This window comes from Parambassis ranga, chromosome 2 (assembly GCF_900634625.1).
Source record: "Parambassis ranga chromosome 2, fParRan2.1, whole genome shotgun sequence".
Classification (NCBI taxonomy): Eukaryota; Metazoa; Chordata; class Actinopteri; family Ambassidae; genus Parambassis; species Parambassis ranga.
In genome coordinates, this window is record NC_041023.1 from 41,663,585 (window position 1) to 41,683,644 (window position 20,060).

General features: G+C 41.5%; 1 protein-coding gene, 1 long non-coding RNA gene and 1 pseudogene across 7 annotated transcripts; all 3 read left to right on the forward strand.

Annotated features, from left to right (window-relative positions):
• Positions 1-8,482: 8,482 nt before the first annotated feature.
• On the forward strand, positions 8,483-12,136 carry LOC114432344 (major histocompatibility complex class I-related gene protein-like). 6 transcript variants are annotated; one of them, XM_028400300.1, is made up of 8 exons: positions 8,483-8,700; positions 9,378-9,481; positions 9,735-9,859; positions 9,983-10,249; positions 10,347-10,622; positions 10,912-11,208; positions 11,297-11,413; positions 11,585-12,136. In XM_028400300.1, the coding sequence occupies exons 3-8, from the start codon at positions 9,799-9,801 to the stop codon at positions 11,650-11,652; spliced, it is 1,086 nt and encodes a 361-aa protein (XP_028256101.1). In that variant the 5' UTR covers positions 8,483-8,700; positions 9,378-9,481; positions 9,735-9,798; the 3' UTR covers positions 11,653-12,136. The 6 variants fall into 6 exon arrangements, with proteins under 6 accessions (XP_028256101.1, XP_028256103.1, XP_028256107.1 ...); XM_028400302.1 differs by having other exon boundaries at positions 9,430-9,481; XM_028400306.1 differs by lacking the exon at positions 9,983-10,249.
• A 189-nt stretch (positions 12,137-12,325) lies between these two features.
• LOC114432403 (uncharacterized) lies at positions 12,326-13,386 on the forward strand. The gene is made up of 2 exons (XR_003670272.1): positions 12,326-12,850; positions 12,948-13,386. It is a non-coding gene; the product is annotated as an uncharacterized LOC114432403 (long non-coding RNA).
• A 3,563-nt stretch (positions 13,387-16,949) lies between these two features.
• LOC114444828 (immunoglobulin lambda-1 light chain-like) lies at positions 16,950-19,797 on the forward strand (annotated as a pseudogene).
• The last annotated feature ends 263 nt before the right edge of the window (positions 19,798-20,060 follow it).

A 20,060-nucleotide genomic window follows, 5' to 3' on the forward strand; every position in this document is an offset into this window, starting at 1 on the left:
CATCAAACTCTGAGAAACAAACCGTGAACATCCACCAAGCGGAAGAGTCCAAGCTCGTAGTTCTGGAGCTGCTGGGGGCTGGCTCCAGCAGCGAGTCATTTCCCATAGACTCCCATGTTAAAATGTCTTCACAGCAGAAATGATGAAATGCTGTGTGCTCAGCAGCCAACATCTCTCTGTCTGCAGGTGGTTTCTGTCATTTATGTGTCTGCAGTTGGATTCAGGACTTTCTTGGAGTTCACAGCTGTAAAGTCAGAAACATGACATTTTTAACATGTTTTACTCACAGGATGGAGGCTGATTGGTTGCTTATAATAACTTCAGTTTTTACAGTGCATAATGAGTTCTCTGTTAATGCTGCTATCAACCAGTAGTGACTTGTTATCATCATCATTTCAAAGTGTAAACTCTCTCACCCTTCTCTCTGTTGACAGTGAATCAGTCACAGTGATGAGGAGAAGGTGCAGCAGTGATGATGGGGATGATCATGGTGACGGTGTTTCCTGAGCAGATGAAGCAGGTTCACACATCAATAACTATTCTCCACTGAACCCGTCTGTCTGTAGTCACTGTGTTTACTGCAGGTCATGACATATTTTACTGTAGAGTCTCATTTAACTCTTTCTTCTCTTTCTCTTGCTGGTTTGTGTTGAACCTTTTGCTGCCTTCACTGTCTATAAACTTCATCCTGCCTCTGTCACCAAGGTGGAAAAACACATGTTCACATGTGAATTGTCCTGCTTCACACCACAAACACAGAAACACACACACATGGAAGTGATGAGAGATCAATGTCAACTGTAAATGATCCTTTTAGATTTCCGGACACAGCAAACTCTCTTCAAAGCAAACTTCTGTCAGACAGTGTTTCCTTTAAAGAGAAGTTTGCTTTGAAGAGAAATAAGAGACTCTGAGCAGCCGACAGTCAGACAGATTATTATTAAAGAGGAGACATTCAGTGACCTGCTGATGTTTGGACACCTGAGGCCGTTTCTCACTTTCTGTTGGTGTTACAGTGAAATATTCAATTCAATACAAATTTATTCATACAGCGCATTTTACAATCAGAAATTGTCGAGTAGGTCGAGGAGGAGAAGAGGGAGACAGGACAGAGACAGAGACAGTATGCAGGTCTTGAGACCTGCAAAGAGAGAGAGAGAGAGAGAGAGAGAGAGAGAGAGAGAGAGCAAGGCACAAAACTATGAGGAAGACAGTGAACACAGATTATGAGATGATATTAGCAGTATGAGCCAGACTAAGGAGAGTAGAGGAGAGGTCAGAGGGTGAGAGGGAAACTGCTCAGTGGATCATGTTAGTGCCCCCCGACAGCGTAGGCCTAGAGCAGCATAGCTGTACTAAAAGTTAAGATTTTATCGGCCCTATGACACCTGTTATACCTGTGGCTGAGGTCATGTCGACAAGTGCCTGTACCTATACCTATCAGCCCTACACACTATACGCCTTACTAAACAGAAAAAATATATCTTCATGTTGCTGCTGTTCATTCATTGTCTGTGATTATCTCTCCGTGCTCCACACCTTCATGAATCTCCTCTCCATCTTTGCTCCAGAACATCAGGGCTCTGTCAGGGTAGAAACCTGTAGCGTGGCAGCTGACTGCAGAGGAGGGAGTCTTCTGGTGGAGAGACACAACTTTCATCATGTTTTAGGATTTGGAGGCAGAAGAAGAAGAAAATCACAACGAGCACACGCTGCTGAAGTTTGACTGTCACACACTCACAGAGCGTCACACACTCATTTATTTATTATTACAAGTTAATCGTTGTATTTTAGACACTGCATTTTTGTTTTTATGTTCTCCTCATATTTCATGCATTCACATGTCTTAAATATATAGCAACACATTTCTGTACTTTTTAAAAACACATTTCCTTCCTTTCAAAGTATGTTGTATAACGTCTGTACTATGTATTTTAATATAGAGACAAGACATTTTTTAATGTAAATTTGTCATAAGTTAAGTGAGTATAAAGTTTTGTATTTTAACTTTAACCAGAGACTGCCCTCTACTGGTTGGTTCAGTCCACACAGAAGAGACATTTATGCCAACAGAGCAGAGTGGATTCAGCTCATGATATCTAGAATAGAATAGAATACACTTTATTAATCCCTTTGGGGAGGTCCCTCAGGGAAGTTCCTCTGAGCTGGTGCAGGTTCAGGCCTCTGACTGCCACTGATCCAAACTCCAGCTGAAATATGTCCCATGTTATCCTCATTCAGTAAAATCAGTCCTCTCCAGATGTGCAGATGTGATGTCACTGCATGTGTCAGTCTTCATCCTGTCAGGACAAAGGGTTAAACCTGCTGTGGTCCAACACACCGAGCTGTTCATCCCAAAGAAGAGAATCCATTTAAAGGGAGAATTACTGTTAACGAGCCGGAACCCTGAAACACGTGAGAGACGATGTGAGAAACAGTTCTGCATCCATGAAAGGACACTTTGAGGCGTTCAGCTTCAGTGCTGCAAGAGAGTGACTGATTACAGAAACAGCCAACCCCAGTGGAATCAATGTGTTACTGCACAAGAAGATGATGTGTCAGCGTAAAACACAAATAACAAATTCAAATAGAATATATGAAGTAAACATACTGCAGTAGTCATTATGAGTATGTCTTCTTCCTTTTCTCTCTCTCTCTTCCTCCATTACCATGATGGAACCCAGAGCCGTTGCAACACAGTAGGCAAACCAGGCAATTGCCTAGGGCCCCGAGCATGAGAGGGGCCCTAAGACGGACGGTCAGTTAGCGCCACCATTCATCTACAGCTGTTTTGGCCCATTGACACATTCAGACTCCCCCTCGCCCCCACGGGGCCCTGTGACAGCGCTGCTCGGAGCAGAGAGGAGCGGCTCGTTCAAAATAAAGGAGGAAGCACACACACTGCAGGCTGCAGGGAAAGGAGCAGAGGACAAAACAAGAGAGGTAAGAGTCTGTGACACAGCTCAGCCTCATCTTACTGCACCACTGTTTGTCTTTTTTCAGTGTGTCACTTAAACTCTTTTAGAGACGCAGGCTTCACGTCACTACAGCCTCCTTCATACTGCAGCCTGAATGTTCACTGTGAGCCGCTCTGCGTACAAACGTCTGCTAAATGAGTTACAAACGTCAATATAATGACGTGATATAAAACGTAAATGAAGCTGTAAAGTAGCTTGTTAGCTCATGCAGCAACAGTGTGTAGCTGCTATGCTAATGATACTTTAGCTTGTTTAGCATTAAGCTAAGTGCTGCTGTTACAATTTACTGTTAGAGTTAATGAGCTCTAAACCACAGCAGGAAAAACTAATGTATGTATTTAGTCTACTTAGTGTTTATTAATGCTCAGGTGTTTCTCTGTAAATGACAAGCTAGTGAATTATTGTCATATAGTTGCTATTTTATGGCTTTTTTAAATGTTTTTCATCAGGTGCTGTGCTTAAACACCTGTCTCCTCATGAAGATGCCACAACCTCCACAGATGAAGGTCTGTGCATTATGAATAATCTGGATTATTTACAGTGTTAATTATCAGGCTGATCATTATGGTCGTATACCACACAGGTCATGTGGAGCCCTGTGAGGAAACTCCAGAGGACGTCCCAGCAGCAGTCCAACACCTGAGAGCCTCCACTCCTTCCTCTGCTCCTCCAGCACCTGACCTGGTAACAGAGGAAGGTTCCAAGGTGTCCAGGTCTCACTGATGATCCTGCACTGTGGACAAACTTAATAATAACAATACTAGTCATCATATCTTGTGTTGTCAGTGGTGGAGGAAGTACTGATGTTTAGTACTCAAGTAAAGTAGATGTGCTACATCAATGATCCTACTTAACCACAGTCTTAAGTACTTACTTTTAATTTCCAAGAGTTTAAATCGAGACAACTGGACTCAAGGATTGATTTTTTTTAACTTGGGGATACATTAAAAAATACATGAAAAATTACTTAAGTACAGTAACAAAGTACAACTACTTAGTTACTTTCCACCACTGCGGACAGTCTTCAGAGGACATATTTCTATGATGTATTTTGATTGTGTTGTACAGGTTTTTTATGTTTCCTTAAGATCATATTTTCATATGTGTGTTCCACATTATTTAAATAAAAAGGTTGCTTATATAATCATCACTGTACATTTCTTTGTGTTTGGGGCGGCATTTCTATAGAATCTTGTAGCCCGTAGGGCCCCAGTGTTACCTTCTTGCCTAGGGCCCCTATAGTGTCAAGCAACGGCTCTGATGGAACCTTCCAAATGAGTGTAGATCTGAATGTTTCATCAGCTGAAGACTGGAGGAGGTACCACTGTGAGTTTCAGTTTGAGGGTGCTGAGGACAGGATCATCGCTGAGCGGAACCCTGATCAGAACCAACAGAGGTCAATTTATTTCATGTTTTGTCTTAATTAGTTGAAATTATAATACAACATGAATACAACTCTTCTTAATCTTTTGTTCTCTTTTCCTGATAATGAAGCCTGATAATGTGCCTGTTCCTGATATAACTGTCGCTGTCATTGTCAAAGCTGAGAGGTGAGCTATGATAGTTTTATTTTGATGTTGTGTCTGCACATGACAGATATTCTGACACTCTGAAATATTATTTTGACTTCAGACTGAAGCTCTACATTCATTTACATGTCAATATATTTCCTGCATGTTTCCTCACAGCACCTGGAAACATCATTTAGCCCCCAGAGGCCACAAACCTGACAGCTGAAAGAAACACGCTCATTGAAGGAAACAAACGTCATGTTTTCTAAGATCATCTTTGTAAAATATGTAATATATATATATAATTAGTATAATATCCTCATAGACAGACTCTGTTCAGCTCTGTAATGATGTCAGTGTTCAGACATAATAAGTCTGTTGATGTGGATGCTCTGTTTCACAGCGTACTTTTTACTCAGTTCAATTCAAAGTTGGTGGAAAGATGTGTCCGTTATTTCAAAGTTGTCAATGAACGTTTCTGTGGAAACATGTATCATGTAAACGTTTCCACAGACAGTGGACAAACGTGTCACATCAACATGCAAACTGTCGCTGTGCACTCTGAGGAACTTTGAGTGTTTCTGTGCTGATGACCTTATTTTATCTGTTTTTCATTTAAAAGAGCTGCAGATTTGTTGTCATAGCGACACAGCTTGGGATAATAGCAGCTGCTGTGAACAGGTGTTGTTTCAGATGGAAACAGATCCACTGCAGGCACAAAAACCATTTTAGTGTTTACTGAGCTCCTGAATGTCCTTTGTAGTCAAACTGCTTCAGACAGACGGACTGATACATGAAGGGTTGGACGGATACATGACAACGCAGAGAGGAAACATTGCACTGTGACAGCATCCTGACCTAAAGAAGCCTTCTGTATATGACTGTATATGACACTTTTATGACAATGTGCATGTTTTTGAAATGAAAAATAAGTAAATGACTTTCTTCCATGTTACTGAGCTCATGTGTTGGTATAGTCTTGCTCACATCCTCCTACTTGTTAGTTTGATTGCCGTTGCTAGGCAACATGGGAGTCTTAAAACGCTCATTAGATGCTGCTCTATCAAACTTATATTCAGAATTTTCGAATTCCGAGTAATTTCCGAGTGGTTTTTGAGGTCTCCTCTGCTGTTACCATGGTGACAGGCTGACACACAGAGGCATACAAAGCTCTGAATTGCTCTGATTCTCCAGCAATTCAGACCAATCCTTCACATCAGCATTCAAAGCAATGCTTCAGCTGCAGCAATCAAACTTGCATTTTCTTCAGGAAATGCCCTTTTCTAGTTCCATTCAGTCAGCTCTTTATTATCAGCTAGTTATGTTCATTCACTTGGTGTCCACATGTCAGAATGAATGGACCTAGTTCATTCTCTCTCCACATTCCTTATCCAGGTTGCCTGCAATGATGTTTGAAATCCTGCAGATGTCAGTGTTAGGTCAGAGTCAGAGCAGGCTCTGTGTGGCTTGTTATGTCTTTATGTTTATTTAACCTGGAAAAATCCCATTGAGATTTACAGCCTCTTTTTCAAGGGAGTCCTGGTCAAAGAGGAAGAACAAAACACAGCTACACAGAAAAACAGTCCAAACATGAGCAAATAAATCCATAAACCAACTGCGGTGAGACGCTGTGTCGCCTCCGATGGGCTGTTATGAACAGTGACTCTCTCCCTCTCTGGTTTCTCCAGGTGCCCTGATGAGGCTGCTGTGGCTGCTGGGCAGAGCACCGAGCTGAGTGGACTCACCTGTATTCAATCTGCTCCTCTCCTGCCTGCTCTTAAGGACCTCGCTCTCCTCCACTCTCTGTCCGTTCTTCAATAACTCTCTGCAGTCACAGATCGCTGCTCACCTGAACTCTTCTGAATCCCTCTGAACTCATTTTAACTTCTCTTTATTTCTCAGGAGCCACTCAGTCCTGGTGACCTTCAGTCCACGCTGCAGTCCTCCAGAGCACTAGTCAAGATCAAGTTTTTCTCCCCAGTGGATGTTTTCAGTTATTTTTTTTGTGTTGAAAGAACAAAGTGTTAAACCTTTGAGAAACTTAGATCTGCATGCTCTTCACACAACACTGACACAGACTGGCATTAAAAGAAAAGCCCAATGTTAGCCTCAGCCTCTTCACAAGTTTCTCCACATGTGACTTAACATGATCTGCAAAGTGTTTAACTGTTTAAGCTTTGATCAAAATCTGTCCAATGAATGTGTTAAGATAATTGTTTCCTGTTTGATCAGCTGTTTGTACTGTCTGCATTACAGTAAGATCAGTTCAGTTCCTGATTTATTTTGGTATTCCTAACTCTCCTCTTGTTTCGGGTGTCTGGTCTTTCCCCCTCCTCTCGCTGATTACCCGCCCCGCCCTGATGTGTGTCACCTGTGTCTCGTTGTCTCCCCTGCCCTTGTGTAGTCAGTGTCTGTGTCTGTGTTCGAAATCACTCATATGGGGAGTTCAATAGCACCATGTAGTGAACTCATTGTGATAGCATTTTCAGACATTTCGACTTTGTTGTTGGACTCTACCTCATTTTGTGTCGTCTTCAATGACGTCACTGCTGTCGCAAATGAAACGAGCCAATCCCTGCCAGCTAAACGAACTACATTGTTAGCAGTTATACTTTGTGCCGTTATAGCCCAATATACGTTTTATGGCAAAACATGAATAAAGCAAACTCAGCCGGTCATGCTACAGTCTTTAAATGATCATTGTATTTATAAGACAGGTGGCACAATGCATGATGGGACATATTGCTAAAAGACCATGGGATGGACACTACAGCTGTGTTCCAATTCAAATTGTTCTTGTCTCTGTGTTCTTAAACTCTTCTAACCTTGTTACATTATGTGTTTCATTACCTATTTATAATTGAAGTAAACTTTTGAACAACTTCTCAGTGACAACAGTAAATCATTTATTGTTCTGTTATGTACAATATTTACAAAGACACAGTTTGAACATTTCTAACTATTTACCAGTGGGCATTATGAAAATGTACAGTTTATTATTTATAAAAGATCAGCAGAATCACCTCATTTTGTGTCGTCGTCAATGACGTCACTGCTGTCGCAAATGAAACGAGCCAATCCCTGCCAGCTAAACGAACTACATTGTTAGCAGTTATACTTTGTGCCATTATAGCCCAATATATGTTTTATGGCAAAACATGAATAAAGCAATGTGGGCATTATGAAAATGTACAATCTATTATTTATAAAAGATCATCAGAAAATACTAAGAACATATATGTAAATGTTTGGCTGAGCAGGAGTCCTTGGTGCTGCTGGACTGGATGATGCCACGGTGAAGACCTTGGAGTCCTCTGGCTGTGAGTGGGACATCATCTGGGGGAGGGGGGTGTCTGTCTCCTCTGTCCACCACATCGTCCATCAGGGTTTGCAGAGCTGACGATCGGCGGCTGCCATGTTACTAAAGATGTTTTTAAAAAGGGCAAAAATAATAATAGTTACTTTAACAGAGCGGCTTCCAAAACAGCTTAAAATGTGAAAAGCTATAAAATATGTATCCTCACCCTCCAGAGGTGATGATGGTCAGTACACCTCCTCCAGGACAGACAGCTGGTCCTGCCAGGGAGCCCCACTCTCCTCCACCCAGCAGTAATTCTCTGGTGTAGTGACAGACCTGATGCTTAATGACACATTAAAGCAGTGGTTTCAGGGTTATTTGCAGGGTTCGTACACATTTAGCTATTTATTTAAAGTATTAAAATTACAAACAGACCCTGTATCAAGTCTTAGAATTGAATAAAATATAAATTACATTTAATCATATTTGTCTATCTACTGGTTATATGGCTAGCGTTTGCTCAGTAACTGGTATATTAATTATGATCAATAATATTAAATAGCAGCTTACCGTCACCTCCCCACTGCGCTCTCCCAGCCTGAAGTTTGTTGTGTAGTCCGTGTTGTGTCGCTGTTGCTGCTTTCGTTTTTCCCGGGGCAAAATTTATGACGTCGAGCCACAATCAGGAAGTGCTTTGAAGGTCTGACCGTCGCATTTACCAACGGTTGAGGATCCTCAGGAGGACGCGCCCACTTTAGACCGCGTAGGCTGCGTCCTCCGACGGATGCAGACCCTGAATTGGAACACAGCTCCTGTCCTGCTAGAAGCAGCCCAGCCCTCTGAACACAACAAGAACACAAAGAGATGGTACCGTTACTTTCACTGCTGCGCGTCTGTCACGTCTCATCCGTAGGTAGGTTTAAAACACACACACACACACACACACACACACACACACACACACACACACACACACACACTGGTCATAACGTTTGTTGTCAGTCTGTCGGTTCAGCCTGCAGCTCCTCACAGCAGGGCGCCGTCTAACGGAGCTGTTTTAAGGGAAAAAACGCACTTAGCGCTCACATTTATGATGGATGGAGCATGTTGCGTTGATGTTTTCACTTGTTCACTCACATGCTGACTGTAACTCTGACCAGCCTGAGAGAAAGAGGCGAGTTTGTGAGAGTTAGAAAATGTGTTGTGAAATATGGACAAAGGAACATTTCTATCAGATGATGTAATCCTCCTGAGATTAACAGCTTCAGTGACTTTATTTAATGGATGTCAGAAATAAATCATTAACACTTTCACTTTCACAGTGACTCAGTGGGTGTTGGTTCTGTAACAGAACAGCATGACTTGACACAAACATGTTGGACCATCAGTTTCAGTTTTCACTTGGACTGCTGCTCCTCTCAGACTGTAGCACAAACCCTGTGTGTTCATGTTGCTTCTGTTTTTACACACAGACTTCAAACTCATGTTTTTGTGATGAATTATAAACAAACGTTTCACACATGAAGATGTTCTCTGTCTCTATAAGCTCTGATCTGTCTAACAGGTTCACACATGAACTTTTACTTTCAGATTCAGTCTCCTCTAATGAAGCTGGACACAAAATGTATGTGTTGTGTTACAGTGATATGAGGAAACAGAAAAAAGAACCAACATCTGATCTTTAATCAGAATATGTAAGTAAAACTGCAAAAGCAGAATCCCTGAGTTTTTACATACAGACAAAATCTCACAGTTTTGTGATTAATGACAAACATCTCTGTCAAGTAAATAAAAATAATCACACACATTATTTCTTGATTGTTGCTATGATCTTGTCTGCACCATGCTGGAACAATAAGTCTTTAAAAGCTCATGTAGGTTCATGAATATTTCTTTAGATGTTTATCTGTTCAGCAGGTTCACACACATCAGCTGTGTTCCTTTCAGATTCTGCCAGTCTCTTCTAAAGGAGCTCCACCAGCTGCTTCTTCTGTCAGACATCTGTTTAACCATGAAGAATCAGATGTGTTTGTTCTTCTTGTTGTTTCTCTTCTGTCACATTTCATCAGCAGGTAAGAACACATTCTTTATCATCTTTATTTCTGCTCCACAAGTTCATGAGAACACTGAATGCATCATATTAATGATCATATTTGTATTTATTTATTCACTGACATCATCCGTTTCTCCTGCAGTGAAACACTCATTTAAGTGTTACAGAACTGCATCCTCTGGAATCCAGAATGTGCCAGAGTTCATGTTTGTTGGAAAGGTTGATGATGTGGAGGTGAACCAATGTGACAGCACCAACAGGATATTTAAACCAAAACAGGACTGGGTGGTTAAATTATATAATGAGGATCCTGAGGTATTACAGGCAGGCCGTCAGGAGTGCTTCGTGATTATACCTTTTTTCTTCAAACATGTAATTTATAATTTGACACGAACCCTCCAAACTGAAGGTACAGTATCATGTTTCACTACATGTTTAAAATGAAATCTAAGTGACTCAGATTGTTAGTTTTTACAGATTGAACCACTCCCCCCTTTCTCTCTCAGGTGCCATCTTACAGTGTATACCTGGCTGTGAACTGGATGAAACAACAGGACAGTTTTCTGGATTTGTACATTGTGGTTATAATGGAGAAGACTTCCTTAGATTAGATCTGAAGACCCTCAAATGGATCGCTCTGAGTCCTCAAGCCAGCATCGTTAAACAGATATGGGACAGAAACACCACCATAATAGAGTATTATAAGGACCTCATCAATCATCGTTTCCCATACTTGCTGCAGAGGTTTCTGGAATATGGGAGAAGCTCTGTGATGAGAACAGGTTCTTTGTGTTATTTCTCCAACAGTAAAATAGAATTATTACTTTGTGGTTACTTTCCTCCAACAACTAGTCAAGTTGATGTTTAGATCTGTGTGAGTCCAGAAACCAGATAAACTCAGTGAATCAGTCCTCTGCAGGTTGTTATGGACTCTACAGGTTTTAAAACTTGCATTGACACAATGCATTTATATTTATATAAATGCATTGTGCATATAAAAGTTAGTGATGTCTTCTTGTTTCTTTTCTCTCTCTCTACCTCCATTATCTCTGCCTGATCTCCTCCCTCCAGATCTTCCCTCAGTGTCTCTCCTCCAGAAGACTCCCTCCTCTGCAGTCAGCTGCCACGCTACAGGTTTCTACCCTGACAGAGCCCTGATGTTCTGGAGCAAAGATGGAGAGGAGATTCATGAAGGTGTGGAGCACGGAGAGATCCTCCCCAACCATGATGGAACCTTCCAGATGACTGTTGATCTGAATGTTTCATCAGCTGAAGAGTGGAGGAGGTACAACTGTGTGTTTCAGCTTGTTGGTGCTGTGGACAGGATCATCACTGAGCTGGATGGAACCCTGATCAGAACCAACAGAGGTAGGTTGATTTAATATTTGTGTGTCTTTCACTTAGTTTAAATTATAATAGAACTCTTCTTAACCTTTTGTTCTTCTCTTCTCATTAGTGAAGCCTGATAACCTGACCATCCCTGTCATTGCTGCAGTTGTTGTTGTTGTTGTTGTTTTTACTCTTGTCGTCATGGCAACTGCAGGTGGATACATGTTTCATAAAAAGAAGAAAGGTGAGCTATGTTTTAATTTGATGTCATAACTTTAACAAAATTAATAAATCTTTAAAGCTGAGTCTACACATGACAGATATTCTGACACTCTGAAATAACACTTTAATGTCAGACTGAAGCTCTCCATTCATTTACATGTTATCAATATGTTTCCTGCATGTTTCCTCACAGAAGCTGAGGACAGCACTGAGCTCCCAGAGGCCACAAACCTGAACACTGAAACAAACACAGCTCACTGAAGGAAACAAATGTCATGTTTTCTAAGATCATCTTTGCAAAATATAAAATATATATAATTAGTATAATATCCTCATAGACAGACTCTGTTCAGCTCTGTAATGATGTCAGTGTTCAGACATAATAGGTCTGTTGATGTGGATGCTCTGTTTCACAGCGTATTTTTTTCTCAGTTCAATTCAAAGTTGGTGGAAAGATGTGTCCGTTATTTCAAAGTTGTCATTGAACGTTTCTGTGGAAACATGTATCATGTAAACGTTTCCACAGACAGTGGACAAACGTGTCACATCAACATGCAAACTGTCGCTGTGCACTCTGAGGAACTTTGAGTGTTTCTGTGCTGATGACCTTATTTTATGGACCTCTGACCACCACTTATTTCCAGTACAATGGGAACTTTTACAGACAGAAGCACGGCTGTGCGATGGGATCACCTGTGTCTCCTTTTGTGGCCAACCTCTACATGGAAGAAGTGGAGAGAAGAGCCCTGAGTTCCTTTCCTGGAACCACCCCCACCCACTGGTTTAGATATGTGGATGACACCTCGGTCAATTCAGTTTTATTTATGTATAGCGCATTTTACAATCAGAAATTGTCTCAAAGCGCCAGAGCCTGAACCCCCTTAAGAGCCACAGTGTCAGGAAAAACTCCCTTTTAACAGGAAGAAACCTTGAACAGGACCCGGCTCATAAGGAAGAACCTTCCTGCTGATAGATGGCCGGGTAGAGGAGGAGAAGAAGAGGGAGACAGGACAGAGAGGATGAAGGAGAGAGTGTTTGTTTTAGAGCTACGCACTGCTTTACAAGCATTGGCTGAACTGATCATCAGCGCTCTATGTGTTACATCGTCATAATACAGTGTGAACTCTAATAATTTGATCCACAGGTTTATTTGTGTTTTTTTTAGTGTTGCCTAGCCTGTTTAAGCACAGTTCAAATTCAGCATCAGCAAAATTAGATCCGCCGTGAATTACAGCATTGTGACATTTCCCTGTGGGTAAAAAACCTGTGAATTGTTGCAACCTCAGACCTCAGCTGTTCATCACAACCATCAGCATTACACAACAGCAGAGGGAGCCGCCCCACTAGCAGTTTCAGCACTGGACAGCACCGCTGGTCTACAGCGCGGGTCAATGATTTCAGCACCGGACAGCGACAGAACAGGCCTCAGTGACAGGAGACTGTGAAGCCAGCAGCCGCTGTAAGTCTGGTTTCAACATATTAATGTGGCACAGCCTGCTTTTCCACCTATGGTCCGGTGTGGCAACTATGTAATCACTGTCATTTACTTTTTCTAGGACCACGTAAGGGCCAGTGTAACTAGCCTACAGAACTGACACCAAAGCAACAGCAAAACCATATCACCAGGCTTTATCATTTTGTCAGGGTTTCATTTTTGTTTGCGCAATAGTCAAACCAAGTCAAAACATAGTTATAAAGCTGCAGGCAAGATCAGTGCAGACTGAAGCAAACATTACAGGATGAAACGTTATGTTTTACACAAAATTTGTTTTACTCAAAATATGATCAGAATTTGAAGACAAACTCTGAGCAGCCGCCATTTTATATGTTTATGTATATGTGTAACTTTGCGATATAGTAATAAGTGAGACTATTTAATAAAGCCACAAGTTTGAAGTTACATGATATTATAATATGAATATTGATTTCATTCAAAGAGCTTGTGACCACTTTACAGTTGAATAAATCCAACACAGTAATACTGTCGTTTCTAAATGTCATTTGTCTTCACTTTATTACTGTGATATGCTTACAGGAAGTTACTTGTCAGCTGCTGCCAGTTTATTCCTGTAAAATTCACAGTAGCTTTGTTATGCCAAGGCTTATTGGGCCCCTGGACCCCATTAGATGGGAGCAAAAAAAAGCCAAACACAGCACCCAATAAATCAGCACGGCCAGACGGCTCCCACATTACTGCATGGAAGAACTTGGTTGGAGACATTCAAGTGGGGTGCCCCCAGAATGGATCCATGAGAGACCATAATCCCTTGTGCAAAAAGACACCTGACATCTCTTCTGATGTATGGCTAGCTCAAAGTAGAAGCAACTCCAATGGAGAGGTTTGGTAAGCTCTGCAAAAATCTGCAACATTCTTGTTTTCAATTAATTGTGTGTTGTAATGTAATTTCTTCCTGGCTGTTATCACTTCTGTTCTGTCTGTGGAGTATGTTATAACATTTTATGGTCAGATTTGTGACAAATTATTGCTGATTAAGTAACATATCTCAATACAGTCTAATAGAGTGTTACATACAATTTTTAAGAAATGTAGCTCTTAGCGTAAGTTCAGTCATGAAGACACGCATCATCTCTATCAGCTTCCCTCTCCCTCTTCACCATCCTCGCACTCTCTCTCTTTCACTGCACTGCAATCCCTCTAGTGACCTCCCACATATTCAGGTGTTTAATAGATGGCACCTCCCTCACCAATCAGCTGTCGATCCGTCCATCTGCTGCCCAATCATCATCATCCTCCTCAGCTCCCAGGGCTAAAAGGACCACGACCAGGACCTACAAGTCCAGACGCCTTGCTTCAATCTTCTCTACATTAAGTAGCCATGTGCTCCCGTTTTTGTGGTTTTATACAAGTGGCTTCACTATGTCGTCGATAATGGTGTTGCTACATTTTAATTCATATTGAGCATTTTAAGCCTATTTATGATTAAAAAAATCTCCCTCTGTGACATGGGTCACAGAGTGCTGCTGCTGTTTGTGTCTCATCACCGGCTGATTGTTCACAGTCATTAGTCAATCCTGCTGCAGCTCTAGTATATGTGTCCAATGGAACCTGAACAACATGTCAGCTAAACACATAGAAATACTACACGTAGTTTTTCATATAAATAACATTGAATTGAATCATGTTGTACAGTAAATGGAAACAAAAAGCACTGAGAGTGGTGCTGGTAGTGCAGCAGTGGGTGGAGGCTGAAGTGCTGCCACCTAGTGTCAATATTTGGTATTAACTCTGACTACATATTCCACCTTTAACTCACTGCCATATATCCAGTCACTGTTTTCGTTTGCTGTCTCTTCCTCAGGCCTGGGTTCCCCTCATCCCCTGGACTAACCGACGTGGCTGCTTCTCACAATTCTCCAGGGAAAAAATCTCTAAAATGTACGCCTTGTGGAAAATCCTTTTCATGTCAGTGGAAATGTAAACATGTAGACATCAGAGCATTCAAACAGGTGAGAAACCATATTCTTACAAAACATATGGGAAATGTAATGTTAGTAATTTAACTGTTCACATGAGAACCCACACAGGTGAAAAACCTCTCAGTGACAGTTTCCATGTTATTCATCACATGACAACATACACACCATATGTTTGTCAAACAGGTGAACCAACTGTTTAAAAAATGATCAAATAAATACACATATTCTGCTTTTATGGACTAAAGCTGAAGGTGTATATTTGCATTTACTTACAGTTTTCCACACTGTTAGGTATATTGTTTCTTTATGAATACTATTGAATGTGAATTGACAGCTGTGACTGAGATCTGTCATGTTAAAATTTGTTTATGTCTACAAAGAATAAAAAAAACTAGTTTTGATGTAACAAGTGTAATAAATTGGCTTCCTCTTGTTAAACTATTCTCTTTAAAACGATTTCATCTGATATCTGTCAGGATGTGATTGAGAGGGAAAAAAACAGGCTGCTGGCAGACTGCATTTTATTATTTGCTCAACCTGGCATATAACAGATATTACAGATGTTATACTGCACAGACAGATCAGACCAGATGTACTGACACCCAGTAAGAAATTATAATTATATAATATAAGGAACTGTTGTGTATTGAGGGTGTTGGTGTTCTGTGTTTTGGGGTTGTTGGTCTTTTCTCTTTCCTGTAGGGGGCGCTCGGTCCCCATGGTGGGAGCGCAGTGGAGCTAGGCTGGAGGCGGATCTATGACACCTCACTTCCTGTCGGTCCTCCTTTAAAGCTGGAGCGCGACTTACCTTTGACGCTGGATTGTCTCCTTTTGTGGTACACCGTTGCCGCTGTTCTTGAAAGGAATTTCTATGATCAGTTGTATTTTTGGCAAAGAGATTTTTGTGAAGACTCACGGTGCTCTCCGCTCTGTTTCAGGTACGAACCTTCGGACTCATTGTGCTCCTCCAGCCAGTTGCCTGCGCATCGCCACCTCATCTCCACAAACTATTTTTTGTACTCGCTTGTAAATATTAAACTCACCGTAAAACGCCAGCCTCTCATGTCCTGCTTTTGGGTCCTACACTGAAATCCCTTACATATTAAATGAAAAACAAGAATGTAAAAGGAATTTGCAATATATGAAATGGTCTAATAAAATCAAGAAAGAAATATAGCATATATTGAATATGAATATGAAACAATATAAGAGAAATAATATTTGTAGAAAGAAACCAGCACTCTGTCTTTCTTGGCAGCCATGGATGAGCTAGAATTAAAGTCCATTGTTAATAAACGTCAGCAGTGCAGACTGCGCTTTGAGTGCGCTTTGACTGAACTTATTTAAAATCAATACTCTGTCTACATCATATCATGTCGCTTCAAACTTGTGGCTTTATGATATTGTATTACTTATTATTACTTTATTAAAAAGCTGGCATATAAAACGGTTGCGGCTCTGAGTTTGTCTTCACAAATGATGAAGCTGCAGACAAACACTGGAACCACAGAGCTTCCTTCAGGATTTCTGCAAGTCTTATTTCTGCCACAAGTTGATGCTGTTTCACAGGCTTCACAATCTCCTCCAACACATTCAGTACTAAAGGAAAGTTTACAGTATAAACGTAAACATTTCCCAAGTTAGTTGCCACACCGGACCATAGGCAGAAAAGCAGGCTGCGCCACATTAATATGTTGAAACCAGACTTACAGCGGCTGCTGGCTCCTGTCACTGAGGCCTGTTCTGTCGCTGTCCGGTGCTGAAACCAACAACCCGCGCTGTAGACCGGTGGCGCTGTCCAGTGCTGAAACTGCTAGTGGGGCTGCTCCCTCTGCGCCGTCGTCTAAAGCTGATGGTTGTAATGAACAGCCGGGGTCTGAGGTTGATGAGGAAATTCCCGCGCGGTGCGGTTGTTCATGGGCAACTGAAAAAAACTGACATGTCTAAACTTAAACAGTATTTTCCCTCATTTGGCTGATTCTCAGAGGAAAGATTTAAAGATTAAAGATTTAAAAGAGATTTTAAAAACGTTTTAAAAAATTAAAAAAGATTTAAACATTTAACAAATAAATGCACTAAATTGTGACAATTAAAATAAAGAACTGATGCTGTTATTCTATATGACCAGCAGGTGGCAGAAGAGACTCAGAAACAAGGAGCCTATAGGCCGACAACTGCTGACAGTTGGCTTGGAAGGAGCCTCTCCATATGATCCTTAGATGCTTACCTTTAAATCTTCTGCCTGACTTTGTATCAAAACATGCCCCATGATCTGCATGAGCCTCTGACTTCTGTGGCTGGGACAGTGGTTTGCACTTTTGTCCACTAGGTGAAGCCACATGCTCAGACAGACTCAGCTCTACCTCCTTTCCCATCCACAAAGCATGCTTTAAAAACATATGAATGTGTATAAATATATATGAATAGGGCAGCAGGGGCTGATGGGAGTTTTGAGCAGCGCGTCCTCATTTGGCCTCAGCTGCATCAGAGCGTCACTTCTCTGTGAGTTCACCAGAGAAAACACGCTTCTCCTGCCGGCTGCTGCTCTTTGCTGTCTGTGTTCAGGTGAGTGTTTCCAGCCAATCAGGCGCCGACGAGCTGCACCTGTAACAAACACTGACCTCCACCTGTATCTGCAGCGCTGGTTTCCATGGCAGCAGATCTGATTCAGGACGATGCCTCACTGACCAGGAGAGTTGTGGACATGTGTCCTTCAGCTGTGGAGGGCTTCAACAGTGTGGCAGTGCATTTGTATGGTGGTACCAGAAGAAAGACAAGGACACATTCAGACTGATTCTTGATATTGATAAGAGAAATGGTGACATCGATAAAAGTTACAATCATCCTCAGAAAGATGATTTCTCAGCTGTACAAACACAGAAGGGCTGGGAGCTGGAGATCAAGACAGTTAAAGAGGATCATTCAGCCACCTACTACTGCTCCTGTTGGTGGGATGATGGAAGTTCCCACAGTGAGAGATTATGCGAGCAGCCTGAACAAAAACCAGCAGAGAACAGAAAACCACATCAGCTTCATGTTTCACCTCCATCTCAGACTCAAACACACTCAAAGAGCTCTGAAGCGTCGAAAGCTGCACAAATCCATGTTTGATCCCAACAAAGGAAGGAATGAGTCCATGTGACCAGAGGGGACGCTGACTGGGAGTCTTCCAGTCGGAGCTTCACATGTTAACAGAGGAAGTTTAGAATCAGCAGGAAAAAGCTGATGATGAGGACGCTGTGATGCTTTTTACAAACTTGGAGATTTGCAGTGTCTCTTTTTTACACAGACATTCCTGCAACATGGAATTCTGACAGAATTCTGTCTCCTGATTGGATCCTTCACTCAGCAGGTTTTTATATGAGCCTGTTTCACTGTGTGGGTGTGGATCTTTGGTCCTGGAACTAAACTGATAGTAACAGGTAAGAACTAACATTTATTTTTACTGTTGGAAATGTTGAAGCTGTTTAAAGTCACTTTCTTCATGAACTGTTTCTACTGAATCACATTTTTATTATTTTTATACTTTGTATAGGATTTATCACACAGCACACGGACAGAAAAAACTCAAAGTTTAATCTGAGTTATTGTTTCTGCAGAATTATTTAGTGTTTCATCATTTCAGTATTTTTAATCAGTAATAAATTAATATATACAATAAAGAAACGATGTGGTGCTACAATAAGAGGAAATAATTTGTACACATAAAAGATAAAAGATGACACATTTAAGATAAACATTAATATCTTTTACATGTTAACACAGGTTTTATATTTATCAAAATTTTACTATATATAAAAATACATATGGCAATATATATAATCATTTTAGTATACAATATATGATCATCATAACATGTATATTAAATGTAGTAGTTATTCAGTATGTCCATTTAATAGATTAGACATTTTAGAAAATGTAATAATGTACAATATAAAATCAAACAAATGTAAAATATTTGTCATCTACGTCAATATTTGAAGTCTACTTCAAGTTTAAATAAAGATTTTTTTGAATATTCCAATTTTAATGTTCCACTTTTAAATTGGACATAAGTATCAGGTTGCTTATTGTGGTAGACTGTACTGACTATAGTGATAGACTGGCCACCTATCGAGGTCTCTCAAGACAAAGAGATCTCACTCATTGACAAATACTATAGACTCCAGCCCCCCATGACCCAGTAGCACAGGACAAGTTCAGGAATGATTTGAATTCCCTATCCCCCTCACAGCATGATGGAGCTGCTGCACTGACAGACTGATGATTGTTTGTCTGTGTTGTGTAGCCTCAGAGCAGCTTGTTGTGTTGCCCGTGGTGAGCGTGTACCCAGCAGCACCCACAGGCCGTCCTGAGGGGAGCAGCTCCCTGCTGTGTCTGGCCTCAGACATGTTTCCCCCTCTCGTCCGCTTCTCCTGGAAACGACAGCAGGTGTACGGCCCACTGGAGGAGCTGCATCCTGCTGAGGGAGAGCAGCTGGAGCTCAGAGAGACGGGATACAGCACCGCCATCTTGTTTGTCCAGCAGCAGGAGAGCAGCAGCTATAAGTACAGCTGTTTTGTGAACCATGAGGGGGTCAGAGTGAAGGCCCAAACAGAGCAAGGTAATGAACATGTTCATGGGATGTTGAGCAGAGAGCAGAGGACCTTTGTAAATATGTGACTCTTCTGTTTCAGAGCTTCCAGCTGCAGCTCCCTGTCCTCCAGAGAGAGAACCTGCAGACCTGCCAGCTGTGCAGCTCACTGACTGTAAGACCCATTCAGGATGAAGATGTTCACATCCCAGCACAGTCAGAGAATGACCTGTCTGTCTGTGTGTCTGTGTGTCAGTGTCCTTCCAGTCTCAGTGCAGGGTGAAGCTGCTCCTGCTGCTCTACACTGTGCTGATAGTGAAGAGTCTGCTGTACTGCTGTGGACTCTCTCTGCTGATGATCGGCTGACTGCTCGTCCTCCATCACATCATCCATCACTGTCCCCAGAGTCCATCAGTGATCACATGATGCTCTTTTTTGTCTTTGTACTAAAGGAAATGAGGCAGGTCGAGGACTTCCTGGATGATTCTGTAACCGTCACAGTGAAACCCACAGAAACCCACAGAGCCGTCTGATTGGCTGCTTTCTGTCCTAATAACCACTGAGATCACACTGATATCTGCAGCTGTTCCTCCGTCTCTCTCTACACTAATAATCCTCTTGTTCATAAACAGTAGATATAGCATCACTGCCCTCAAGT